At 42.3% G+C, this 27,570-nt stretch overlaps 4 protein-coding genes across 8 annotated transcripts in view; 1 reads left to right on the plus strand and 3 right to left on the minus strand.

Annotated features, from left to right (window-relative positions):
- Nucleotides 1-74: 74 nt before the first annotated feature.
- On the minus strand, nt 75-5,156 carry LOC148326316 (phosphoglucomutase-1-like). 2 transcript variants are annotated; one of them, XM_088312144.1, is made up of 11 exons: nt 4,667-5,156; nt 3,161-3,323; nt 2,854-3,000; nt 2,604-2,729; nt 2,085-2,275; nt 1,812-1,867; nt 1,586-1,701; nt 1,362-1,497; nt 875-1,058; nt 642-770; nt 75-225 (listed from the first exon to the last, which is right to left on the minus strand). In XM_088312144.1, exons 1-11 carry the CDS (start codon nt 4,922-4,924, stop codon nt 136-138), a joined length of 1,596 nt encoding a protein of 531 aa, XP_088168270.1. In that variant the 5' UTR covers nt 4,925-5,156; the 3' UTR covers nt 75-135. The 2 variants fall into 2 exon arrangements, with proteins under 2 accessions (XP_088168270.1, XP_088168269.1); XM_088312143.1 differs by having other exon boundaries at nt 1,812-1,966.
- On the plus strand, nt 3,254-23,967 carry LOC148326317 (KN motif and ankyrin repeat domain-containing protein 4-like). Of its 3 annotated transcripts, none has more exons than XM_088312136.1 (10): nt 3,254-3,341; nt 16,066-16,151; nt 19,082-19,125; nt 19,750-21,042; nt 21,351-21,576; nt 21,661-21,745; nt 22,006-22,225; nt 22,306-22,448; nt 22,954-23,154; nt 23,565-23,967. In XM_088312136.1, the coding sequence occupies exons 3-10, from the start codon at nt 19,107-19,109 to the stop codon at nt 23,658-23,660; spliced, it is 2,283 nt and encodes a 760-aa protein (XP_088168262.1). In that variant the 5' UTR covers nt 3,254-3,341; nt 16,066-16,151; nt 19,082-19,106; the 3' UTR covers nt 23,661-23,967. The 3 variants fall into 3 exon arrangements, with proteins under 3 accessions (XP_088168262.1, XP_088168261.1, XP_088168263.1); XM_088312135.1 differs by lacking the exon at nt 3,254-3,341 and adding an exon at nt 14,001-14,167; XM_088312137.1 differs by lacking the exon at nt 3,254-3,341 and adding an exon at nt 14,793-14,880.
- LOC148326318 (angiopoietin-related protein 3-like) lies at nt 6,932-10,127 on the minus strand. The gene is made up of 7 exons (XM_088312151.1): nt 9,602-10,127; nt 9,257-9,367; nt 8,390-8,510; nt 8,100-8,213; nt 7,612-7,707; nt 7,227-7,499; nt 6,932-7,164 (listed from the first exon to the last, which is right to left on the minus strand). Exons 1-7 carry the CDS (start codon nt 10,091-10,093, stop codon nt 6,947-6,949), a joined length of 1,425 nt encoding a protein of 474 aa, XP_088168277.1. The 5' UTR covers nt 10,094-10,127; the 3' UTR covers nt 6,932-6,946.
- A 685-nt stretch (nt 23,968-24,652) lies between the features above and the next one.
- Nucleotides 24,653-27,570, minus strand: part of LOC148326319 (low-density lipoprotein receptor-related protein 8-like) — a 41,754-nt gene continuing 38,836 nt past the window's right edge. Inside the window, exon 18 of one of the 2 annotated variants that reach the window (XM_088310630.1) lies at nt 24,653-27,180. In XM_088310630.1, the coding sequence (XP_088166756.1) occupies nt 26,861-27,180 (320 nt within the window). In that variant the 3' untranslated portion in view covers nt 24,653-26,860. Of the gene's footprint in view, nt 27,199-27,570 lie in introns of both variants that reach the window. The other variant, XM_088310629.1, reaches the window with a different exon arrangement.

Genomic DNA, 27,570 nt, shown 5'->3' on the forward strand with positions numbered 1-27,570 from the left:
CTGATTAATGTGGCACAATCAAATGCAACGATTAAACTGTTTCCTCAATTTCAAGGACGTCTTTTATTGCCGCATTTAGGTAAAAAGTTGAAATACAAAGTTCATATTTAAAATCACAGAAACTGGCAGGTCTGGTTATGTGATGACTGATGGACCAGTTCGACCAGTCCTGTGATGGAGTTGGGAAATCTTGAGAGCAATTGTAGCTAACGGTGCCAGCACCACCTGTGCCACAAAAAAAAACAGTAAATGTTAATGAAGTTCACAAACATAAAAACAAAATACTTTAGAAAGTTGCATTATTATGAAATGCTGATTAAAATTGGATACATTCCCAATTTTTTGTGTCAACTCAACTTTATTTATAGAGAACTTTGAAAACAACCACAGCTGCATACAAAGTGCCGTTCATAAAATAAAAATCAGACATAAGAAATAGACGTTTAAAACTTAAGCTTGCTTTCCAGTTCAAGGGGAAAAAAATCACCAGGAAAAAAAAAATCAATTTTTTAAATTACGTAAAATATTAAAATAAATATTGGAAATAGTACGAAGCCATTGGTCATTTTTAATTAGAATTATTTTTAGTTTACCCCCCACTAGTAATTAATAATTATATATTTGAAAGGACTTTTATTTACCTGTGTTTCTTGAAAAATGAGTTCCTTCTCATAGCTTTCCAGGTAGATTCGCACGGTGGCCCCACTACTACTTGTACCACAGAGTCTGTAGATGATTCGAGAGCCGTCAGAGAAGATTATCCGCAGACCCTACAGAGGGAACGTGAATTTCCAGACATGCCGTCCAGCACTTGGAATACGACACCATACAGTGACGTGTTAACGCAGTAGTTTGTTTTTGCGCTAGGCACTACCTGGTTCCGCGTGATACTGCTGTCAATTGGATCCGTATATTCAAAATTGTCTGCCTTTTCCACTTGGTAGATTTTATCTTCCACTGCAAATCGCCGCTTGACAAAGAACTTGTCTGCAATCATAATCTCCAGATCCTCCATCATTTCACAGGCTGCATCAATGTCTATGTTGTCATAGTCATATCTGGAGCAAAAAAAACAAAAAACAAAACCGTCAGTATAATGGATCATGCTTCTTTCTGGTTGTGGAGAAAATTATGTGAATGCTTAATATTTTCTACCATACAGTCAACTTCATAACTTCCTTACAACGTTTAATGCATGAATAAATATTAATAATGCGAACAGAAATTCAACATATTTTTCCTTGAATTCACAATTGTATACTAAAGTGCCCGCAACACATGAAAAGACTGCCATGTCATGCATGTGACAACCACTAGATGGCAGTAATGCTCTGAGCAAAGGTGTGTTCTTCTTTTCAGACCTGGTGAAATAGTTTCTTCCATATTTTAGCCAGTGGTATTTAAGAATATCTTCCACACTTTGCTGTCTTGTGGCAAGGATGGACAGCCACGCTAGCGCAGCCCAAAGCCCGTCCTTCTCGCGAATATGGTCTCCACCTGAAACAGCAGGAAATGTAACAAAGCAATCTTGCGCTGAAAAATAAAATAGAATATTTTATTTGATCTTATTTGGCTAAAGCATTACTTGTGCCAAAACTTTCTTCTGCACACAAAGACAGCCGTCCAGCATCCATGAGGTTTCCAAAGAACTTCCACCCAGTGGGAGTTTCATATAGCTCTATTTTTGTTGCCTTGGCTACTCTGCAAGAAATACAGAAATAGAAATTATTTGAAGCTAAACCAAAAAAACTTGATGAATACATTTTTAGGTCACTGTGCTTTAGCGCAAAGCTTACGGCTAAACTCTTTACCTGTCCAAGGCCGCACTTGTGGGCATGCTGCGGGCAAAGCCCCTCACCCCTCTGTGCTGAAAGTATGGAATACAAAAGATGTTGTCAGCAATCACGGCCACAGAGTCAGACGGGGTGACAAAGAGGCCGTACTTCCCGAGGATCATGTTTCGATCCTACAGAGCCAATAAGCAAACAGAAAGAACAAATCAAGACCTCCAGTTGTCATTAATCGGAGCGTCAGAAAACAGCAAATTTGTCTTCTATTGTATTTGTAACATCTGGCAAACACACCCCATCGCCATCAAAAGCTGCACCAAAGTCATGCTCTCCATCCCTCATGCTGTCAACCAGGTCCGCGGCGTGGATGAGGTTCGGATCGGGATGTTGACCTCCAAAGTCCTCGAGTGGGACGCAATTCACGGCAGAATCGGCTGGACAACCCAGCTCCTCGCACAGAATTCTTTTCACATATGGACCTACCACTAAAGACAGAAACAGACAAACATGCACCGGAGGCTTAGCTGATGTATGATGTCAGACTGCGCACATTAGCTTGGGGACGTATCAATTTCAAGTCACCTGACGTCAACACGTGACACTCTTGAGTCAAACACAGATTTTGCATTTTCGTCAGGCTGTGATAAAATGACACCTAAAACTCTAAAAGTGTCGCCACTGGTACTATGGCAACAGAGATAGGATAGCTGAATTCTGATTGGATACAATCGAGAGAAAGAGAGAGAGAGAATTCCTTTTTTTATGTTAGGCCATGGCAGAGAAGGACTTGACGAAAAAAAAAAAAGTTCTTACCTCCATGCATGGCATCCAGTCTTATCATGATGTGGTTCTCACCAGTTAGGAGCTCCTTCAGGGCAGCAAAATCAAAGATGTTCCTCATCAAGTTAGCATAGGACTCCACCGCATCCACAATTTCAACTTGAAGCGAATCACCACCCGCCCCCCCCCAAAAAAAAAATGACATGAAGGAGAGGCTTTGAGTTTTGCTGGTTTAGTGCATTGAAATTGTTCATTTCTTCCATTTTGAATTCAGTTCATTTACCTGTAAAAGGTTTGAACTTGTTCTCCAGATCAAATGTCTGTTTGCCCAGAGTTGTTAGATCCAGTCTGAGAGTGGGGCAGATGGCAAACTCCTCAATGGTTCTGCTGATCTGGTAAATCTTGTTTGTGACAGCGTCATTGGCCGGTCCTGGGTGAGGCAGAGTAACTATTTTATTTTTTTTTTTCATTTCATTCCATATGTTCAAACATTTCCCCTGCTTCTCAAATCTCATAACTCAGTCTGGCTCAGTGACTCTGATAAATTCTCCTGCTGGATATTATCACTCTTGACTGATGCTCCTGCATACCTCCGTTTGCAGTGTTGAACTTGATGCCAAAATCCCCCTCGGGCCCTGCAGGACTGTGACTGGCAGTGAGGATGATGCCGCCAATGGCTTTGAATTTCCGGATCACGCAGGAGCAGGCCGGCGTGGACATTAACCCGTGGTGACCGACGATGAGACGGCCCACCTGAGGAAGTGTCACAAGGTAAATGTCCGTGTGTGAGTTTGAGGTGTAAGCAGGCGCACCACTTAACTGGATTTGATGGGCTTCTTCTTCCAAGGAGTCAAATTTCTCTTTGAGGGGAAGATTAATCAAAAATATTCTTTCCAAAAGTGTGTTCTATGCGACCCCCACTAGTCTAAGCACGGTATTCCATTATCCGATCCGCTGTGCCGGAGCCTATCCCAGCTGTCTTTGGGCAGTAGGGCGAGGTACACCCTGATCAAGACTCGCCTGATTTCTTAGTTTGGTCATGTGAGGCCTACACACATTCTGATGAATATTGCGTTTATGGAATATGAATTAAGCAGAAATATCCATCTGATTGTAACCATCTCAGGGGGCGGCCATTTTGCCTTGTCGTGCCACTTGCTGTCGACTGAAAATGAAGGGCTCAACTTGCGAATGTCACATGACCAAACCCAGAACCGGGTGAGTTTTGACGGTCGTTACCTCAGCCCTTCGGCTGAATGCCGTGCTCAGACTATTGTGGTTTTTATACAACACATTCATGTCAAGAAATTTTGAAGAGCTGCTTGTGTCATGTGAGCGTGTATTCCATGCTTGTAAATTCCTTCAAGATTATTCTCTGAAAGTGAAGCTCGGATTGGATGTACTGCAACGCAAACATACATCCGTCCTTCCGTGACGTTGAGGTTAACGCGAGAATCTTAATCGCCCATGTGTGAATGGAAGTGCGAGTGGTTGTCAGCTGTTAGCGTTTTGATCGTCTCAAAGTCAGCCGGGAGCTGATGATGACATTACAACCGATCACCGATTTTGCATAAACTTAAAATATCTGCATACCCGACACACCCTTTCAGATCTGCGTAAGGCAGGGGTGGGCAAACTTTTTGATTGGCGGGCTCTAAAATTTCTCAGACGTGTCGGACCAGGAGCAGATGGATGGAGTGTTTTGGTAATTAAATAAATTCAATTTGAAATGAAAGTGAACAAAAGCATTACAACATTAGATATGTCTTTGAAAAACCACAGTATTTAGAAAATAAAACATTAACAAGGTTTATTCATGTAATTTTTTTCCCAAGTTCGGCGGACCGGATTAAAACATTTAACGGGCCGCATTTGGCCCCTGGGCCGTAGTTTGCCCACGCCTGGCATGAAGTCTTATTAGAACAAAAACTACGAAGGAATTAACTGGCGGCCGCTCGGGCAGGTGACACTGACACAATGTAAATAGGACACACACGCACACACACACACACACGCACACGCAATGCAACAATTCTAAGGATGCTTGCACTGTGCACGGACAAAACAAGTAAATGAGCACACACGGTGTCACTGACCCCATTGGCAGCTGCCATCTGCACGATGACCTCAATAGCTGCTCGGTTAAAGAAGCGTCCATCTCCCCCCACCACCACTGCGGAACCCTGGCGGTCTCGGAGGTCGATGGAGGAGAAGATACTCTGGATGAAGTTGTGCAGATAGTTCCTCCTGGACTGGAAGACATGGACCTTTCTTCTCAGACCGTTGGTACCAGGTCTCTGGTCAGCGTAAGGGGATGTCGGGACGGTCAGCACCCGCAAAGGACTGTTGTCCATCTTTGTTTTGAAATGCGGCAGCAGGCAAAGCTGTTGTTTTCAGACAACGTATTACAGGGACGGAACTGCTGGTTGAAATTTTGACTCCTCCTTTCATTTCTCCCAAAGTGTGCACAGGGTGACAGTGGTCCTTCCTGAAACCAAAATAACTTTTCAAACTCGCGTGTGTGCGTGTGTGTGTTTAGACTCAGGGCGAGTAACTGAAGACGCTCCTTCACACATGCGCGGGGAGATCACTGTCAAGCCATAAAGTTGTGTTTGGGTGTGTCTGTGTGGAATCACGGTGCGGGCGAACTGTATGCTCCGAGGCGGGGGCGGCGAGGCTCTGAGTAATGACATGCAAAACACGCATGGCATCTTTCGTCGAAACAATGAAAGGGCTCATGACAATATCATTGGACAGAAATTGAAAGGGGATATGTGGCTTTTACAACAAACACATGATCAAGTCTAATAATAGACGCAGCACAGTGGGGAAGTGCTGAGCACTGATCCGTTTTAGCAAAAAAAAAAAAAAAGGCTCCTTTAAGGCCTCAACATGCCAATCCGCCGTCGGCTGTCCGAAAGTCGGTAAGTCCGTCTGTTCGGTGTAGCGCTCCACGTCGTAAAGTCGGAGTCGTCGTTGGGGCATCTGGGGGGGCGTGTTTGTCCGATTCAACAGGTATAATTGGGTCTGGCGCAAAAAATGAAGATACACCCATTTTTAAGGGTGCCAGTCTGCAAAAATAAAGCCCAATGTGTGTTCGTTTAAATTGGGAATGGGCAGCTGGCGTGGCGTCTGAGTGGATTATTTATACATTTATTTTAGGCAACAAAAAAAGAAACATTTTTTTTATTTTGAAATGTTTTATTTTCTTGTTTATTTATTTATTTTTTATTTTTATTTATTTAATTCCACAAAAAAATGGCGGGAAATGGAGAAAAAAATCCAGAAAAAAGGAAATAATATATAAAAAAAAACTGATGAGAAATTGTGGACCCTCTCCAGCCCATCCCTGGTTTAAATGGAAAATTAAAGTTAATATTTGTCAGTCTTGACCAGGTTCGACTCACTCAACCGTGCACAGGATAAATTCAGACAGAAACTGAATCAGCGCATCCATACAAACCGGTCTGCTCCAAGTACATTAAAAAAAATCAGAAAGAACAATGTTGCCCTCTACAGTTTAGTGACAGTACCCACAACTCTTGCTGAGTTGTGGTATTCGGCCACTTTTCAGTGAAATAAAAGTTGATACAATACTGACCGGTTGAGAACTCCCCAATTTATTTATTTATTTTACTTCATTAAATCTCCACCACGGAACAAAAATCCACCTAAAGACAAACGCTACAGAAATTATGATTCTATCAACATCTGCAGTTCGGGATTACTCCACTAAAAATGAGTATCAAAATCTGGGGGTTTTGTTTACAAGGTGACGGACAAGTAAAAATACATGTGAATTATTTAATCGTGCAATTTATTGTAAAACATGTTTCATTTTTTTATTTGTTCTTTAATGTATGAATTAATACAATGCACACACACGCACACACACACATATATATATATATATAAATTAAAAAAAATAATATATATATATATATATATATATATATAATTTTTTTAAATTCTTGGACTTGACAGTATATATATAAAATAATACACATATAGAACAAATGCAAAACATGAAAGCAAAATGTTACTGTTTTACAATAAACGACAAAAATGAATAAATCAAAAGTATGTGAACATTGGGAGTTATTATTCAATCGTCCTGTCATTGGTGCCACATTATGAGGATCAGAACAACTTCAGAAAATTCCACTTGCAATGCTTTTAAATACACACAGTATATATTTGATCGTGGAAATGAGCCTAGCCAAACATGCCTGTGCTGTCGGACAGAACAACGCTCGAAACTTTGATCCTACCGAAGTGACTCGAATCCCAAACTGAGAGCCCTTGCCTCCTGAAATGAGGACTGTCCACCAAGTACTTCCAACGCTTTCCCGAAGACGCCGCTTCCTGTTTCCTATTCAGAGATTGTTTTTTGCAAAAAAGCTGCCACCGTCAGATGACGACAAAGATGAGTTAAAGGGATGGACCGATATCTGAGTGAACCTAAGCGAATAAGAAGCTTTTCGACCCGGCTTTAAATGGATCCCTCTTCGACGTTCCGAACGTCCCTTGTGTCTCATGAGGAAATATTTCCCGTTCAAGTTGGTGTCTCCACAGCTCTTGAACCACCAACCACCTGAATTTAAAATCAAAACCAATAAAGGACGACTATAGAAAAATGGATGACATCTCCTTTACCTGTGTAGTTGTGGGCACAGTTGGAGTCCCGGTTCTCGTCATTGTCCCTGTCCTTGGTGGAGAACATCATGCCCGTGTGGTTCTTCATGGGGTCGGTCAGATCTGCTGACAGTAGCTTGAGGTGAAGGGTGTAGTTGCTCTCTGGACCATCAAGGTCACAAGTGTATTCGAGGAATCGCTTGTTCTGTTTCCAGTCTTCCAGATGGATGTGAAGGACCGAATTGCCTTGTGCCACCAGCGAGTGAATCTTACTGAGACCCAACCAAAACTCCCCTGCATCAGACATGGCCACAAAAAAAAATATAGAAAAATTTAGAAAATACAAAATGGCATAACAAAATGTGAGAAAACATCATAGAAATCACCCCCGGCCCCTTTGACATACCATGAAAATCTCCAAATCCATTTTCATACTTTTCCCAAGTTTGATCAAAGTTGACCGAGCCGTCCTTCCTTCGCTGAATGACTGTTGCTCCATGATCTTGAAGAAAGTCAATACAATAAATGGATGGATTTTTATTTCATTTTGCATTTTGCCCAAAAATGTCATTTTGGTAGTTATACAGGTGCAGCTAATCAATTAAAATATTAAAATTAAAATGAAAAATTGATTGGTTCAATTCAGAAAATTCTACAGACAGAAATTCACATTTCATATAGATTAAAATCAAATATATGAAATCATGATTTTTTTTTAAACAAATATAGAAATTAGAATATTGTGTAATATTTATTGAGACAGCACCTGGGCGTGTGATATATAGAGCAAGCAACCACCATTTTGTAACAGACAACAAGAAAGAGTGGAAGCAATTTTCATTTATTTATTTATTTTTTTTAAAAATGTTTAAGTAAAATACCGATGGACTTTACCTGCGCTCATGTCACAAAACACCTTGAAGGGCTCCGATCCATTAGGTCTGATGACGTACACTCCACTGATTTTCTCCCCTCTATTGAACACTTCATTACAGTCTGATGGGAGATCTATTTGAAATGCACCGAAAATTAAATGAATACTCAATTGAACAGAAAAAAAAGTATGATTTAAATATGGCAAATCTTGATCATAGGCAGTCAGATTTAATAAAGACATTTCTCCTGATCGATAGTAATTCTAATATCACCGTGAAGCTCCCATCCGGTGCTGATACTGATCTTACCCGTGTCTGCGGTTTTCTGGCTGGAGTCTGAGGCCAGATAAGGGCTGAGTGTTGGTGTGTCGCTGCTGAACGATTCAGGCATCCTTTCAATTGTGTCTTGGGCAAATGTACCGGCGGTTAGCTGGAGAACATTGTTTGGATCATCATTTGGATACATCATCATATAATGCATCGACGTCAGTGTCAAGATAAAATTAAGGGTTGCAAATATCTGTCATTAAAAAAAAAAAAAAAATATATATATATATATATATATATATATATATATATTCCAAAATTAGGGACTAATTCCGATTACGTTTCGATTACGATCAAATTCGCTGACAATTAATTTCATTTCATCGTCGACGAATCGTTTATTTTTTGGGCCGTTTTGGTTTTCTCTCAAAGCCACGCGCAGTAGCGGTAACCCGGGTCATCCGTAAACGGAAGCGTTGAGGTTATGATATGCAACAAGCGCTCATACTAAACGTGACGGTAACATGCCACCAACGCGGTGAGGAGGCCAAATTCAAAATAACCTTACGTTAACAAATTATAGAGACATCAATACCTTGGGAAACTTTTATTTTAAAATCACTCCCGCTGGTGTGTTGCGGAGTTACGCTTCTCATTTGACTCGTCTTCCTGAGTCTAGTTTGAATGTTTGTGTTGTTGCCAACGCCGTACTGAAAAGTTCAATTAACTCACTCACTGCCATTGACGGATAAATACGTCAAAGATCCATTTTTTTTCGCTCGGCTGATAGTGAATGAGTTAAGGACGCAAAAAAAAAATACAATCATAATTGCCAACCTGCAAGCAAAACACACCCAAGATTTTGACATGAGAGGACAATTTCTTTATAGAAAAAAAATATTCCACTACCTTATCTTCCAAACTCTTGATTTTAAACCTCTGGTAGTTGAGTTGATCGCTTTGCTCCCTCACAGCCTTCAGCAGCTCAGTGATGCTTTGCTCCTGGCTGTTAATCACTCCCTGGTTTCAAAGAAGAAGGAGTCAAGTGGGTGAGGGTAATTCATTTTTTCCTTCCTAGCGCTCAACCAGCTGGAAGCGATCCCAGCTGACTTTGCCACAGGTCGTTAATCACAAGGCGTGAGTGCTTTTTGATGACTCCCATTCATGCGTCTCACAAAAGCTTCTGAAACGAGTCAGTCGAACCTCACGGACGCAAGAGCGGGAAGGGCGGAGCTTGACTCCAAATTTCCTTACCCTCAAGCCGTTGATCTCTTCCACTTGGTCGCCGGTCAACAGGCCCCGAGAAAGATGCCTCAGCTTGGCTTCCAGGCCTTCCACTTTACTCTGCAGCGAGCTCTTCTCCAGCATGATGCTGTCCACCTTGGAGTTGATTTGCACGGAAATGCCCCTGATCTCCTCATTGTTCGCTTTCAGCACCACCGCCGTCTTCTTCAGCTCCTCTTCCTCCTCCTTGATTTCACTGGCCAGCACGGAAAGTTGGTAGAACGAACGATCGAAGATGTTGAGCTTTTGGAAGATATCGTTGATCTGTCCCTTGGTCTTGAGCACGAAATCCCGCAGGCTTTGGCCCAACTGGAGGAGGCCGTTGGCCAGGAGACGCACATCATCCAGAGCTGCAAAGTGTGAGCGGCTTTCGGAAAAATCCTCAGGCCGCTCCTCGTCGCCACACAGGACAGGGAGACCGGCGCCAGCCAGAACAAATATGTAGATCAGCGTTGTTTTCATGTTGTCCTTCTGCTTGTCCTCCCGCTGACGGCCGTCTCCCTCTTCCGTGAGTGGCTGAAGAGCCACAGCGGCAACGCCAGGAGCTTTATACATCCTCACGAGCATGTTAATGATTAGCTCGGATCAGATCAATTCCAGGACTGTTTGGAGTGCGGCAGCCTTGAAATTCAAACTGCTAACAGAAACCTTTCATGTTCATTATTATCACGTCCCACAGACGTGAGATTCAGTACGTTTCCATCCAGTGCAAGAAAACAGAGGCTTTTATTCAGCTTATCAAAATGTGATCAGGTGTTTTGCCTCAGTTGGACCTTCACTTGACTGCAATGTTTATTGTTTTTCTTTTTTTTTTTTTTTTTTCTATGGCTGGTTTGTTTGGAAACCTGAAAGGGTCCCAGTTCAAATTCCAATTTTGGGTTCCGGTCCCCATTAACTCATTCACTGCCAACAGAGTAAAATAAAAATAAAATAAATGGATCTTTGACGTCTTTAGCCGTCAATGGCAGTAAATGAGTTAAGCGCGAAAAATGAGGAACGACTGTCATCACCCATCTGTTGAAGTACACATGTGCAAGATGCTGAACCATCAGTTGGTCGTGTCATCCGTGTGTAAACAAGATTGTACTTCAGTGCACCAAAAAAAACCATCCAAATTGTGTGAATTGAGGCAGCAAAGGACTTTTCATATCTTGAACGATTTTGGATCTGACAGTCGTCATAACGCAAAGAGTTGTTTTGAAAAAGTGTGTGACATGTCCTTGCAAAAACAAAGAACAGACTCTCCTGGAAATTTGTTACCTGAAGGGGACCAACGGGGGGCAGCTTTGTAAGATGACAAAATCGGCAAACGAGAAAAGAAAATACTGCATGTTTCATAAGTCACTCGCTAAGATATGAATTTTTGTACAATCCCAAAGACTTAAGAACTGGCAAGTGTCGCAAGGTCAAACCAGTTTTTGCTTGAAAAATGAAATCTCCAAGTCTTGTCTGGTCATTCTTAACGTCACAATGAGTAGTTTTCATTTTTGCGTCAAATATGTTTTTTATTACTATTCACAAGTGATGGGAAAATGAAGCTTCAAATTTGCTTCATGAACCAGTTGTAGTATTTTGGAGTCCTCTAGATGGCACTGTTGGTTTAAATAAAGGATTAAAAAAATGGCTTCCAGGCCAATGTTGAACAGAGAGTGCCATCAACTGGAGGGGGGGGGGTGACGAACTGTTTTGTTTTTGTTATTTTTACATTCCGCTGACGTCACAGTTCAGAGCGTCAAATCATCACACGCCAAAATGCTTGATTCGATTATCGGAACAAATGCACTCTTAACACACCTCATAGCAAGTCTAGTTTTTGACTTCCTTGTCAGGAAGGGAAATTAAAATCGGGACAAAAACAGCTTGACAAATGTGTCTGGCTTGTCAATTTAAAAAGACCCCGATTTTTCACGATTTAGGTCCTCAGCAATGATTATGTTGGTTACTCTTGAGCAACAGAAAGTGGAAAAAAAAAATACGAATTATCGTATAAGCGGCAATCTACAAAGGGTGATGACACGGGCGCTCCGTTAATTGTTAACCGCTCGCGCAGCAGCAGCGTTGCATGAGGCCCTCGTTGTTTACACAGCAAACAAAGTTACAACCCTGACTTCAACCACGGGTCCTGATTACAGCCAAATAAAACGCTGCTTGAAAAGTGGCCAAGCTTCTGGGGAAGCTCGGGTGCCGGCTGACATTATGTGACTGGAGTCACTGTTTGGCCCTGGGGGACGGCCGGGGGGGGGGTTCGGGAGGGTTGGGGGGGGGGGGTCACTTGCTCATTTGCATATTCACAAATATTTTTCGTAAATATTTTCAAAAGTTTTGGGAGGTAGTTTTCTTTTTCCCCCCACATTTCCTAACCATTTTTCGTGGGAAATGATCATATATTGAATGTTTATTGGTTTTCATGGGAAGATTTTATAAGAGGTTGTAAAAATAAATAAATAAATAAATTCCAATACATTCCAATGGGCGTCAATTATACGTGGATTTTCTCTGCTCGCGAGGGAAAGGGACAGGATCAACTTTACAGACAAAATACTAGATGACCAATACCGCCATAACCATTTTGTGCCTATTCTGACGTTTGTCGGGAGGCCCTCTTGTTGCGGGGATCTCCTCGATCCATAGGTCACCATCTCATGCGAATACCGCGCCCCTCTTGACCAATGCAGCCAAAGCAAAACACGTCACGCCTCGGACTGCAATCCACCGTTACGTAACACACGTCAAACGTTTGACGTGAAAGGGAGTCAAATTAAAATCTCAATCGGGGAGCTCAACTTTCCTCGAAGTACTCTTTCCACCAAGAGGCAACTTGAAATCAGAGGAAAATTATTAGCCGCCGGCTGGCAAGCTATCACCCCCTTAGCCCAAAATGGAATCATTTTGCCATTTTTCAAAAAACACTCGCAGCGTCTCCAGAAAAACAAAAAAAAACAATCTGTTCTAACCGATATGCCACTTAAACGTGATGCAACTCCAAATGGTTGTGTGAAACAGCCGCTGACTCTTTTGCATGGCAGCCAAGTTTTCTCCAGCATGTGTACAGTCTGTCAAAGCTATAAAGCCCCCTTTTTTTTTTCTTTTTTTTTCTCCGCCTTGAGCGCTCCCTGCACTGTGAACCACAATCCCTCATGGAGTCAGTTGTCTGCCTGTGTAATGGAAAAGAAGTATATTTTTTTCTCCTTGCTAATACTTAGTGATTCCTTTTCCATCCTTGGCGAGGGGACGAGGCAGGGTAGCGGCTTTTTAAGAAGCTCATTTTCCATATAAACTCAGGTTGGCTCTGGTGCGTTTACTACAGGGTACACCAGGAAAACCAATCAGGAGAGGAGAAAGAAAGACACAGCCAAGCTTGTACATTTTAATGCAAGCGTGGGCAAACTACGGCCCGGGGGCCACATGCGGCCCATTAAATGTTTTAATTCGGCCCGCCGAACTTGAAAAAAATTAAATGACTAAACCCTGTTCATGTTTTATTTTCTAAATTATGAGGCGTGTCGAAAACATCCATTTCGGTGTAATTTTTTTTTCTTCAAATTAAATGTTTTGGGTTTTTTTTCTACGATGAGGTGAGGTTGCCAAAACACTCCATCCGTTTGCTCCTGGTCCGGCCCGTCTGTCAAATTTTAGAACCCATTGTGGCCCGCCAAGCAAAAAGTTTACTCCTTACTCCTTAACTCCTTGCAATGACGGACGATGGAAGCAACCGGGCTCATTGGAACCTTCAAAGCAGGAGGAACTTCCCCAGTCCTATGTCAGAATTTTCTACAGACAATTCCTTTGACATCATGATTACACGCAGTCATCTGTGAAACCTTATTTTATGTCGAATTGTGAGGAAAAAAACAAATGTATTCCATTTTGGAACGAGACTACAACATAAAACGTGGCAAAAGTGAAACGCAGTGAACACGCCTTGCCGTCCATGTGGCCAGAAGGCTCTTTTTGCTCATATTACGATTGTGAGTGCTTATGAAGAGCAGATGATATTCTTTGTTCCTGCTGGAGGTGGCAAGAGGCTGAAAGAGGATCCATGAAGAATGAAAAGTATGCCCTCCATAGATGGCACCGAGCCCTGTGCGCTCCCCTTCTTCAGATCCCGGAGCATTGGATCGAGTTACACATTCTGCACAAGGGAGGTCCCGTCATGACTTTTTCACGCCATATTCAAGTCAAAGCCCCATCTTGTCACATGATGCCACCAAGCCTCCAGACCAACTGCTGGCTTCCTCAGCAAACTACCTCGAGACTGTGAGAACGTTTCTCGTTGGAAGGCATGTTCGCAAGCTCCTCCCTGCTCTCCACTTTCTTTTTTTTTTTTTTTTTTTACACCGACGCAAACCCAGCTTCTGTTATGGCCGAGGCTGCATGCACATTGGCATTTATCAAACAAACCTGGCATGTCATTCTCCCTGACAGCACAGGACACACACACAGACACGCTCGGTGCGCACAACGCTGACGAAAAACTGGGGAGTACTTATTTCGGCAAGATCCACAGGAGGAAAAGTCACATCTGTTTGTGTTGAGGTAAGTTTTTATTGAATTTATTCTTTTCATTTTTTTATCATACGCGATGCTGAATGTCTTCTCTCCAACGAATTGTTGCTCTGTTCAGGCTGAGAAATTCCGTACTTTTCGGAGAATAGCACCACGGATTTTCATCTAATATAAAGATGTATGTCAATGCAAAACTGCAAACGTTAAACCTTTCACCGGGGAATATACCGCGACGTTCTTTCTCACTGGCAGCCGTTTCAAGGTATGAGCTTTGTCTGCGCGTACCCCAAAATGCAGCAAAGATGCCTCACGGACATCTCTTCCTCTGCTGCTGTTGGACAGCGCTGGGGAAACTAGCACAGGACGGTCCGTAATTCCGACACAATGCCAACGGCGACCGCGTCGAAACAAAACCCGCAAAAGACGTTGCCAAAGTGAAGCCAAACCGCTGGTTTTAGGGGCGAAATCTCGTCCAGTTCTGTGCTGGAAAAAATGCTGAATGTACAGCCAAAAAAGTCTTGGGAAGGGAGGATTTTCTAGGAAGAGAACAAAGATCATAAAAGCAAGAAGGCAAATCATATTACAGATGACCAGTGGAAAGGAAATCAAGATGGAGAAGGCCCGAGTCGTTTTGTCGGAGCTCACATTTGGGACCGCTTTGCGTTAATTAGACGGATGATTTTATTGCTGCGACCTGACGCAACGGGAGGATTACCTCGCAAATCCATCGAGCATGAAAAACGGTTGAAAATATCAGACACTTATTCAGTTGTATTTTGTGCCGCTATCACGGAAATACGTCAGAGTCAGCGGGCGGGAAGGTAACCTGTAGACTCGCGTTGTTAGGAAGAACTTTTACATTGTACTCTGTGTTCACGAACAATATTGCCGTGAAGACAAACTTTCAGCCTTTTGAAGGGCGTAGTTAATTAAATTAAGTGTATTGATTGTGTAGAATCGATTGTTGATTCAATAGCTGTGGAAAAATACAGTGCATTATGAACTACGGCCAGCAGAGGTGCTGTTGGTTCATTCTAAACTTGTTTTTTGTTTCAAAGAAGACAGCTATGCTATTTGCTATATTGCGCCTATGATATGATTATTATTATTTTAATCAAAGATGGCATTATGTGTCCCTCAACGTATTTTTGATGCTGATTTAAAAATTCGGTTTACTTTTCCCCTAACAGCAGTTTTTTCTTTTTTCTTTTTTTTTTTCTTTTTTTTAAGTTTGACCTCTAAAAGATTGCGCAATACTGATTTTACCATGCGTTGTCAAGAAATTCCACCTGTTGCTGAACTTAATTATTTTTTTTGTTTTGAATCACAAACGGACTTGTGTGTGCGTCTCTCCATTAACTCATTCAATACCACTGACGGATAAATACGTCAAAATCAATTTTTTTTTACTGGGCTGGTTGTGAATGAGTTAAGCTTTATTTCAGAAATCTTACTAAATATATATTATTATGAAAACCTGACTAGAGGAAAAAATGAGGGCAGGTTCGAAATGAGCATTTGTTTTATTATTGATTTTTTATGATTGTTCTTGCAAACAACAAATTAGGGGTGTAGCCAAAAAAACGATCTCTTTCGATTGAGTCATTAAAAGATGCGCGTATCGAATGTAAACAAATCGATTATTTCCATTTTAAAATGTAGCGCACTTGAATGGTATCGCACCCCGGGTATCGGGACATGTATCGAATTGACTTTTAATGGAGAGACGCGCACACAAGTCCGTTTGTGATTCAAAATAAAAAAAATAATTAATGAAAAATTTATCTACTAATGAATCATTAATTTTCTCATAGTTGAAGCCAATGAAATGATTTACAATGGCATAATTCTGAAATTAAAAAAAGTGTTTTTTGTTGTCCAGATGACATTTCATTTTACTTCACGTTCTGTCTCTTCTTGCTCATTAGGTTTTCGATTGCACCTGATCTCGTCGGCCGCGTTGCCCTTGGCCATTAATCAGCTCCCTCCCTCCAGCCACTCGAGTCTTGTCCAGGTGTGCCTCGTTGTCTCGTCAGCTTGCTTTTATTTAGTTTTCTCACTCTGCTCTCAGTCTCTGTTTGCTTAATGTCGCTGTCAACACTTGAAATGTCATTTGTGGGTTTGGTCATGAATGAATGTGGCGGTAAAAGTCGTGTCGAAGAAGGCAAACAGTGAGAAAATGCGCCATAGTATTCCTGTAAACTAGAATATGATACATTTCCACTAAATACCACGAAAGCACTGGTTTGGAAAACCCAGAGGGCATTAAACTCGCGCTTGATATTTAACTTTGGCTGTAGTAACATTTAGCAGGGGCCTCTTTGGGGAAAAGGGATTATTTTGTGCTCATTTTTCATTCTTTTTTTTTTTTTTTTGTGGTAGAGGTGCACCAACGGCGGCTCCAAGCACAGACAATTAAAGTTGTACCATGGAAATGTGAAAATTGTTAGGCGATGACTCTTGGGAGATTCCTAACCCAGATGCAATATTGTTTCTTTAGTGGTCATGTTGGTGAGCGAGAAATGTATGACGGACTATATTTAAGTGTTAAAAAAAAAACAAAAAAACTTGTTTGTTTGGTTCAAGAGCAGGAAATGCAGCGCCATTCAAAAATGTATGGCGCATGGAAAAGGTTGAGGGAGTCGATGAGATTTTGTGAAATATGTCATTTAAGATCATATTTCTTTTTCTGACGTAAATTTACTTTTGCTTACGGTTGAAAAAATCCAAGACATAAACAAACGTCAAAATAAAAAATATATATTTTCTCTGTCGCCATTTTTACATCTTACATTTTTACGCCAAATCAGGAAAATACGCCCCCTAAAAACAAACTGCTAGTTGACTATAAAATTAATAATGATTAATGATCATTGATTGATCATGGATCATCTTTGCGTTGAATCAAAATAAAACAAGTGGCAAAACATCTTTGCCCATTTTCTCACACGTTACGGACCAAACCAGTAACGAAATCCTAATTACTTTATATGTGCTCAACATCAATTGGAAATATTCTCCAGTTTTGGAATAAAGCGATCGAAATTCATTTAAAAAAAAAAAGTCTTAACCCGAGTCATCGATTAATCGATTTATTGAAATAATCGTGAGTTGCCTCCCTCCTGCCAAGTGGAGTTCGACTCCGTGCTCATCCTGTCGTTTGCCAAAATAAAGATCGTGACAGATAATATCTCCATCTAACCTGTTGACATGTACCACGTGTATGAGCTAAGTTAAGACATGTCAGCATGCGTGCTGAAAGATTCCTGACAACAGACTGTACAAACTGTTTGCGAGTGTAAAAAAAAATAATAAATTAAAAAAAAAAAAATACCATTTATCGTGAGAATAAACGAATAATTTTTTTTTTTAAAAAACTACCATTTATCGTGCCAGACAACACAGAATAAAACGATACGTTGAAATAGTAAGACCACTTCCTCAATGTTTCCCGTCATGCATTTGTATTCAACAAATCGAGCCAATTTATCAAAAACAGAACTTAAAAACAACTAACGAAAGTCCGCAGTAAATTTCGACTCGGATTTCTGAAATATTGCCGCAGTGACATCCCAACATTTCCACACCGCGCACATTTGACGACATTTGGTTTCATGTTGGTTGTTTACGGCATAGCTGGCATTGGTGGCTGGCGGTCGGCGGCCTGGAGCAGGCAGGGGAAAACACAAGGTCAGCGGGGGCCCCATCGGCAAGGAGATGACTAAATTTAGTCAACAGGAGGTGCGCGGGAGAATTGGAAGTGCTTCACACAACACCTGCGTGCATTTACAAACAAGCAGCAAAGCAAATAGAATAGAAGTAGTCTTTAAATATTTAAGCAAAAAACAGTTAAACTCATCCCCCCCCTCAAAAAAATTTTTTAAAGCCATTTTAAAATAGTAAAGAAATAAAAAGTAGCACTCTAAAATGACTGGCGATAAAATTGATTTGAAATGCTGATAAGATCTTAATTGCTTATTCCACGTACGTGCAGCGTAACATCTAAATGCTGCTTCACCGTGTTTGTTTGCTTTGAAACTTTAATTAAACCTCCCATGGAAATATTGCAGACATTTTTTTTTTTAATGTTCCAACTTCTCGTCCCAGTGACCTGGAAAAGTAGAATCCATCCACCCCCAAGTCAGACATATGTTTGGGTTCAAAATCAATAATATGGAATGTTTCACCAACCTGGGACTTTTGAGTAGCACAATTCAATTTTCTTAACGTATTACAAAATGGCTCCGCAGGCCAACGCTGTGAGTAAAAATGTCACTTTTATGAACGTGAATATGACGCTAATTCAAAACGCTGAATTAATATGCAACTTCAGATCAAGTTCAAGTCTGTGAGATGCTTGAAAAACAAACAATTGCTTTAACAAAAGACGGACAACAAACTAGAAGGGAGGGAAGCAGTGAGTCATAAAGTATGGTTTTGGTTTTTTTTTGTTGTTTTTTTTTTTTTCTTTTTCTGCTGCCCATCGGCAAGGCCAAAGACATAGTTTGTTATTCTCGTCTCTCATCCTGGACGGCAGGGTAGCAATCAAGTGAAGATCAGATGTGCCGCAGGAAAATAACATCCATGCATTTGCATGGAAGAAATGAATCAGTGCGGGAGGAAAACGCAGCCGAAGCGATTCTCGCAGACAACGTGAGGGACGAAGAAGGAAGGCAATTAAGTGCAATTGTTTGGCTTTTGTGCTCAAAACGAAAACAGCGTCGGGCGTAATCCTCTGAATGATGAGTCGTCTCGCCAAAAATACCGCAGCTCAACCTCAAGTGCTGCCAGCACTAAAATACTTTTGGTTTTTTTCTCTACGAATATAGTCATCATGTCATTATTTATTCACTCTTTAGATATTTCTGAGAAAACCACATTAACAATTTCCGTCGCTTGTCAAAAGGCACTTATTTGAATGTGTTTTCTGTGATCTCCCAACAGATGATGTGACAACAAAACCGGCAAAATGATGGAACGACATCATGGTGAGATGTTTCAAAATGAATCGTTCCAAAAAAAAAAAAAAATGGTATGTTACGAAAAGTAAAATTTTTGGGGAGGTGAGCGGAAAAAATAACAGATTATACGTCGACAGACAACTGTACAATCTTCCGGTCGCTCGCTTAACGAATAGCGATAGCATTGCTAGCATCAAACTCTTTAGAATATACTTGCTATTTCCTGGAATGACATCAAGTTTCCGTAAATGCTCCAGTTATCCAAGCAAATAAAATAAAATAGATGTCACCCGCACCCAACTGTTGACATTTAAAGAATGAGGTCATTCTTTCGCCAGACGGTGTCCCAGTCACGAGTGATGGCTAAACGAAGCTTCAAATCTGCTTCATGAAGCAGTTGTAGTATTTTTGGACTCCTGTAGAGGGCACTCTCGGTTCAACATTGGCCTGGAAGCCATTTTTTTAAACTTTTTATTTAAACCAACAGTGCCATCTAGAGGACTCAAAAATACAACAACTGCTTCATGAAGCAAATTTGAAGCTTCATTTTCCCATCACTACCAGTCACAAGATACAAGTGAAGACCGGAAGCACATAACACGCTTCATATAGTCCGTTCGGTTGTTAAAAATATCATTTTCATCTTTACAGGTAATATGCAACCGACCAAATCTTCAGAGAGTGGCATTAAAGGCAAACTTCCATACTCGGTGGAAACCCCGTATGGTTTTCGTCTGGACTTGGACTTTCTAAAGTACGTTGATGACATTGAGAAAGGGAGAACCATCAAAAGAATTTCTATCCAGCGCCACAGCAAAGGCCCTCGGGCCAGCACTCTCCCTCGGCATCTTAATCCTTCCGGGTACGGTTACCGCCCAAGCCCCTGGGGCTCAACCGGCGCGCTCGGCCCCAGGTCTCGACTATCCGACGATCACCACCGCGGCTCCGCTTCCTGGTTGCATGACGACAGATCCCCCCTCTCATCACGAGGGCGAGCAGAAATTGAGGCCAAAATCCGAGCGTTTGATGAGCAACCCTTGGGTGAGCACATCCGACCGCATCTCCTCCGGGCCTCCAGTCTGCCCCTTACCGTCCTTTTGAGACAAGGATTGGAGTCAAGGGAGGATCCCGGCAGCCTGCGAGGCTCACGGGGTCATCTTGGAGACAGGAACAAGTCTTGTGAAGACATCTTGGACTCCCCCGAGAGCCCTCACACCCAGGATTGCTCAGGCTTGTTGAGGCGCCTTCGAGATGCCTCGGAACACGTGGAGGAGCTGGAGAGGGAGGTGCGGCTCATTCCGGAGCTCAGAGCGCAGATCTGTCAGCTGCAAGAGGAAAAAGAAACGCTGCGGTCACATATCCAACCGCTCTCGCTGAATGGCACCAATGGGACTCATTACGAGGATAAAAACCGCAGCAGTCCAACACGAGAGTGGCGGATGAGCACGGATCTGGACGAGCTGCTGACGGTGACGTCGCTCCAAGCGAAGGTGGCCATGCTGGAACAGAAGCTGCACGAGACTGAGCTGGACCTTCAGAAGGTTGCCGGCCGGCTGAGGCAGCAGCAGAAGGAGAGCGAAGGCAAAGATGAACAGATCCAACGTCTCGTCGCCAATCCTGGGGTGTGGGTCCACGCCGAGAGGGTGGTGGTCGACCAGGAGGACGACGACGACGTCGCCGCGATATCGAAACGTGTCGGCACCGACGGACAAAGTGCTGATGTTGAATCGATGGAGGTTTCCGCCGACACGTCTGAGGTCATCCGCCACGTGAATACGATCAAGCGACTTTTGGATCAGCAGTGGGAGTGTTTGCGTGCGGCCGAGGAAGGGAAACACCCGAAGGTTATCGCCCTGCAGCGCGAGATGATGGGACTCGTCGACATCCTCACTTCGCACCACACTCAGCGTGGACACAGCAATGGGCACGCTCTTCAACGTGGAGGTGAACTCAACTTTACTACCAAAGTTTTTGCGGGGGACTGAACGGGTTGCCAGACAATCGCAGGGCACACAAAGACGAACAACCAACCGCTTTCACACTCGCACCTCGCGCCAATTTAGAGTTCCCAATTAACCTGTTTTTTTGGGGGGGAATGTGGGAGGAAACTGGAATACCCGGAGAAAACCCACACAAGCACGGGGAGAACACTCCACACAGGAAGGCCGTAGCCGAATCGGACCCACAACCGCTGCACTGTGAGGCCATCGTGCCACCAATGAATTCATTTCAATAGCAATTTTTTTTTTCAGGTGAATTCCAGCCGAGAGCCGCAACCCAAGTGGTAGCAGAAGAGCAAAAGACACGGACGGAGGAAAACAGGCGAGACATATCGCCTGGAACCGGATCGGGTTGGACAGACGGAGGGTCGGCATCTGTTGAAGCTGATGCTGCAGCGGAAACGGCCGACATGAAATCTCAGCCGCCGGGAAAACAGATGGAGGGGGATTCTGGTTCCAAGACCGCAACTCAAGGCAGGTGAGAGTGCCAGAACACAACAAGGCGTTTCTTCGTTTCTAGATTTGACTCTAAATGTCTCTCATTCTGTCGTTTACTTCCAAGTGAGACTGTTAATGCGGACTTTATGTCAGCCTGTCGTTTCCTCAACGAGCACATGGACAACATTGAGAATCCTACCAATGACACGGTGCGTATACTTTCTGCCAGTGGGGGGGCCATACAAATGGGCTTTATGAAGCAGTTGTAGTATTTTTGGACTCCTGTAGAGGGCACTCTCGGTTCAACCTTGGCCTGGAAGCCATTTTTTAAACCAACAGTGCCATCTAGAGGACCCAAAAATACAACAGCTGGTTCATGAAGCAAATTCAAAGTTTCATTTTCCCATCACTACCCACCACCGCTTTCTGTGCTTGGACTGCTTGTCATGTGAACATCTCTTGGTTGCAGAGGAGGGCCCTCGTGGTGCTTTTCCAGGACTGGTTTAGTACAGCGGCAGAGGAGAATTCGGTGGCCAATAAAGTTGCTGCATACTTGAGGGAGGTAAAAAAGGCAACACCTTCACTTTTGGCCTTCCTCATCAACCTGGCTGATGATAACGGCAACACAGTCCTCCATTACAGTGTTTCCCACTGCAAGTACGGTATTGTCAGTCTGCTGCTGCACACAGGTACAACATATACGTGTAATTAATCGTAAGAAATGTAAAATATAGACGGTGAAAAAAAATGATATTTCCCGGGCATGCAGGAGTAGGTGACGTGAACTTCCAGAACAAAGCAGGTTACACAGCAGTGATGCTGGCGTCGCTCACTGCGCCTGACAACCCCGGCGACATGGAAGTGGTCCGAAGGCTGATGGAGCTCGGGAACATTAACATCCGTTCGAGCCAGGTAGATCACCTTTGCAAAATCTGAGCCATCGTGATGACTACGTTTACATGCAGTCAATATTCAGATGAAGGTTCGTCGCGCTGCACTCTTTGTGGCTTCAGTGCTTTGCAGGTTTTTCCGAAATATTCATCAAAAAATAAATTAAAGAGAAAAGAAATATTCTACAAGGTTAGTACAGTTTGGGAATTTTAATTATTTTTTATTTGATTTTGAGTTTTTTTTTTAATTGAATTGGTTTTAATTAGTTTTAATTGGTTTTTATTATTTTTACTTTTTTCAAAAACACTTGTTATAAATGCATTTAAAATTACCCCCAAAGGCTCGTGTATTAAATTCATTAAATTGAAAGGACATTATTCATATTATATTACATAAAATGTAGTTTCAGTTAGTTTTTATGAGCAATTTTATTATTATTTTATTTCATCACCGAAAATGTTTTTTTTTTTCAATTTTCGCTCATTTGAAGGAATACTTTCCAAACTCAACCCAACTTGTCACACAGACAGGCCAGACGGCTCTGCACTTGGCCGTGAGACACGGCCGAGTGGTGATGGTCCGTCTGCTACTGAGCTGTGGCGCAAACGCGAACATCCAGGACGCTCAGGGAACCACGGCGCTCATGTTTGCGTCGGAGAGGGGCTACACGCACATCGCAAGACTGCTGCTGGAGAGGATCCAGTGCGATCTGACCTTAACCGATCAGGTGATACCACAAAACAATCGCATTATGATAAAGAGATGGTCAAGGTGCTTTTGATTGGTTGCTAGCACATGTCAAACCGCAGCAGCATAGCGCCATCTACTGCCGAGGAGGACTTATTGATGTCAGATTTATTTTTTTGCATTAAGTAAGTTGCATTAAGTTGCAAGGGAAAATGCTTTTGAGAGCCACTGTGGAATCTTTTGTCAAGGTTGGAAAAGACGAAGGTGCTTGATCTTGATTTCTTCCTCACCAAAATCATCCTAGAACAGAAAAGTCCCGACAAATAAGAAAGTACAAAAAAATGAATGAAAGGGTCCCAATTTAAAACTTGAGTGGTTCAGGAAGAGTCGTGTCGAGTTTTTGTCAGATTTGAAATCTGACGGCAATTTCCCGGCTTTGGTTCTTTTTAGAACGGTCGTACTGCGCTCTCCATCGCCATGCTGGGCTCCCACAGCGACACGGCCACTCTTCTGCAGGCCCACGCCAAGGCTCGAGCTCTGACGTGATGTCTGAGAGACTTCACACCTGTGGAACCAAGACAATGGATTTCATGAGAAGTTTTGCTGAGAGCATTTGGTCAACTGTATCTTGTTAAAAGACTCCACATTACATCAGTGTGTTACATAAGTGTTTCATGATATATATTTTTTTGTTGCTGAGTTCTTTGCACAGGCTTGTGGCTCTTTACTGTGATTTTATTTTTCCTTGATTTCCCTCACATCAGCAAATCTGTCTGCTTTTTAAATGATATGTACAATACTATTTTATCAAACGCTGAATCGTTTTTAAATAAAGCACTTGTGAAATACAGTACTTGAAATGTAAATGTTGTCGCATAAATTCCTTGCATATGACATTCTGATGAATATGCTTGGAGTTGAAAGCTAACGTAGTCAAAATGTTGACATCAATGCGGCGGTTAAGCTGTCAGTATTTGATGTCAACTCATTCATCAGCTTTTTTTTGCTGTACGGACAAACCTGACCAGCAGATGGCGCATGTCCTCCATCTCAGTTCGATCACCGCAGCTCATCAGCCATCATTTCTACATAAAATACAAAATATTACTGTAATGTGCCACTAATCAAAAGCTATGATTATTCATTCAAAATTGTTTTTATTTTAAAATTTACTCTTTAAGAATAAATACCAAGTGCGTATTTCTCTTTGTTGATTAAGATGTATGTGACATTGTGTTGATTGAAATTGTATCAATCATACGTACTAGTGGTATCGCTGAGGTGAATATTCGTACTGGTATCGGTCTGAAAAAAAGAAATGGAATCTAACATCCTTAATTTTTATATTTATTCATGGCGGACAAGCCCAGAAAGCCAGTTTTTAATTTTAAAATAGTAAAACATTGAATTTAAAATAAGTATTATATTTCAGAAGTGTGTATGAAACTGTGAGCCCCGTGTATTAATCGCGATCCAAAAAGGAGCTTTCACTTTCAAAATGGTCTGTACTCAACTCAGTGAAATGAAACGACACCCAATCAGAAGATTTCCAGTCAGATTTTATGTACCAATATATAGAGAGATATTCAAAAGTGATACCGAAAATCAACAAGTGACACCAGTTTGGTTTTAATAAAATTTGTCTTTGCAATTGTCCAGTGTTTTCATGAAAACGCTAAGAAAAACCACAACAAAAAGGCACAAACAAAACAAAATCACAGTAATTGCAACACCGACCCGTCTGATGTCACGTGAATTGTGAGAAATAAAACGTCAAGAGGGTTCACCGTATTTTTACATGGAGGACACAGAAATAAGGCCGGCTCATTTAAAAAAAAATAAAAATAAAAAAAAGCACAATAAGAAACAACACTGACAACTTTGGTGAATAATTTGGATTTCTCACAAGCAGGGAATGCAGTGCTCTCTTTGTACAAATAAATTATTAGACCTGTGGACACTTTATCTAAAATCTTATGTACATCTTCTCTTTTACATCATTGTAGGCTATTATACATTATCAAAAAACCTTTTATGAAAACATATTTACATATCAATGAGTCCAAAAGAACCCTCGTCACTTTCACACGCGCACAATTGGGCAGCCATTCACTCTCACTGACAGCTTCACAAACTTTCATGCGACACAGAAGGCATTCAAAGAGGGTTGTGCAACAGAGAGCGTAAAAAACGTTTTTTTTTTTTGTGAACATGAGCACTCACATGCATTTCAGTCAACACGCACGCACACAAACACGACCAGAACGTTTACAGCTTTGTGAACACGGTGACAAAATTAGGGAGAAAGGAAAATGTGCGTTATTGGTCCGGGTCACCTGCTGCGCCCCCTACTGATTATAATAATAACAATAATAATACATGAAACATGTTTGCAGGAGAGACAGTGTGTGTGTGCCTGAGTGGCTGAGTTGTGATGCAATTGCTATGCAAGTGCACATCGCATCCTCTAATGCGGGGATGGGCAACGGGCAGCACTCTGAGGGACCGCTTGAATGATTAATTTAATTAAAACATTTTTTCTTTGAACATTTTTTATGTTCCCTCTATTACAGTGGACCCCACACAGTTTATTTTTATATTTTTATATATTATTTAAGATATTTTTGTTGTTGTGTTTTTAGTTTTTTTTCTGAGAGGGGGGGGCTCTTTTTTCAGATTTTTTTTGTAAAATATTTCCGGTTCAGAATTCACTTTTTTCAATTATACGCAGATTTACAAAATCCCTCACAAAAAGCAGGGTTCCACTGGAAAGTTTTGAGTTGTAATATCACTATTCACCACTAGATGACAGACATAGCTTAGCTACACTTGCACCGGGGGTCTTAGAATGCGAGTAGGCCAAATATTTTTTTGGCAGTTTTCTGCCATCCTTGAATGGTATTTATTTATTTATTTTTGGGCAAGAGAGATCTTTGCACTGGAAGAAAAAAATCACACTATGTGGTTGCCTGCATAAATGAATTATGAAAAATAAAATATTATATTTTAATCATTCAACTGTATCCATCCTCTCATGATGTGTCTATATATGAATATAGCAGCAAAATATAGTCCGTATTCTCTTCTGACTACTGTTGTGACATATTGCTCCTCTCAAACTTAACATTTCAACATCACAGTGAAAAAAAAGGAACCCACTGTGCGGTTATTTCTTCCCCTGATGCACCTTTTCCCCTCCATGTAGTCTGCGCACAGCTACGATCCCTTCGCTTTGTAGGGTGTTGAAGGTCAAATAAAAATTAAATCTCTCCGTTCATCAGTGCGTAATGGCAATCGTAGAAAAAAAAAAAAGCCGCAAAAATGTGACTTTTCAAATAAAACCAGAGACGCACCAGCAACGCTGTCCTCTTTGACATGATGGTTGATTCGATTATGAATCTGTACAGATTGTCCCATCAACGCACAAACACAATTTCATAGCTTCTCCTTATTGTCGGTTCCCAGCCGAATGCGAATCGGAAATCAACAAATCAAATCAAGGACGAAACACTCAGTGGCTTGTTTACAAAATAGACGACACACAACACACACACTCCATCAATGCAAAACATGATTTCATCAGAGAAAAATAGATCCAGCTCCAGCAACGAGAAGGCATGAAGCTGTCCAAATCTAAAAATTGGCATAGAACATGGCTGTGGATGGCATCTGATGATATGTACTTCCCCAGTCACCTTTGACCTCTCCCTGTGTGCCACGGCAGCCATCTTTTCCCCCTGAAGCCATCACGCGCTGGAGAGCATGGGCTGCTCCGTATACCAATGAGTTCCCGGATCGGGCATGCTGCCCCCCAGTGGTAAGGTGATGAACTGCGGGCAGGCGCCACCTCCTGAGGTCACCACCCCCATGCCGACGCCCTGCGGGTACGGGTGGTGGTGCGCGTGGTGCCCCATGGCGTCAGTCCGACCGATGTGGATCTCGTCCTCCTCGCCCTCGCCGGTGGTCTTGCGGTAGACGGGATTGTCGAAGTTCATGCTCTTGGTGGAGTTGCGCCGCCAGTTCCGCCACACCATGTAGACGCCGGCGCACACCAAACCGAACACCACTGTGGCAACGATAGGAACTGCATGCGTTTAACACACAGCCGCAGGGGGGGAGGAGGGGGAGCGTTAATGAGGCAGAACGAGCCCATGGCGTGAAATGACACACGGTGGGGAGGGGTGCGAGTGGCATGCGAGGAACGGAGCACAGGCGACATGATGGATGTGATCGAGTGGTCGTGTGGGTCACTCGGCCAAGGTGTCACATGTCAAGGATGATTCATATTTTGAACTCACGCTAAAGTGCAGGTGTCAAGGGGCCAGATTTACTTAGCAAGAAGAAACAATCGTTACAACGTAATGCGGACTCTACATTATCATAGTAATAAGTAATAAGAGTCGCAAACGGCTGTTGCAAATGCTAGCGGGCTAACGTGGCAAACGGATCCGCGACC

This window comes from Idiotropiscis lumnitzeri, chromosome 12, assembly GCF_059441095.1.
Source record: "Idiotropiscis lumnitzeri isolate Australia: NSW breed Sydney's pygmy pipehorse chromosome 12, RoL_Ilum_1.0, whole genome shotgun sequence".
NCBI lineage: Eukaryota > Metazoa > Chordata > Actinopteri > Syngnathiformes > Syngnathidae > Idiotropiscis > Idiotropiscis lumnitzeri.

Excerpts from the sequence above, each read along its gene's own strand:
- LOC148326316 (XM_088312143.1), bottom strand. The coding sequence starts at position 4,924 with ATGGACAACAGTCCTTTGCGGGTGCTGACCGTCCCGACATCCCCTTAC. Across the intron at positions 2,730-2,853 it reads CAAGTTCAAACCTTTTACAG|TTGAAATTGTGGATGCGGTG; the intron begins GTAAATGAACTG and ends ATTCGCTTCAAG. Across the intron at positions 771-874 it reads GCAGTATCACGCGGAACCAG|GGTCTGCGGATAATCTTCTC; the intron begins GTAGTGCCTAGC and ends TTCCCTCTGTAG.
- LOC148326318 (XM_088312151.1), bottom strand. The coding sequence starts at position 10,093 with ATGAAAACAACGCTGATCTACATATTTGTTCTGGCTGGCGCCGGTCTC. Across the intron at positions 9,368-9,601 it reads AAGAGATCAACGGCTTGAGG|GGAGTGATTAACAGCCAGGA; the intron begins GTAAGGAAATTT and ends CTTTGAAACCAG. Across the intron at positions 7,708-8,099 it reads GTTTTGTGACATGAGCGCAG|ATCATGGAGCAACAGTCATT; the intron begins GTAAAGTCCATC and ends ACTTTCTTCAAG.
- LOC148326317 (XM_088312136.1), top strand. Across the intron at positions 22,226-22,305 it reads CAGTCTGCTGCTGCACACAG|GAGTAGGTGACGTGAACTTC; the intron begins GTACAACATATA and ends CCGGGCATGCAG. Across the intron at positions 23,155-23,564 it reads ATCTGACCTTAACCGATCAG|AACGGTCGTACTGCGCTCTC; the intron begins GTGATACCACAA and ends GGTTCTTTTTAG.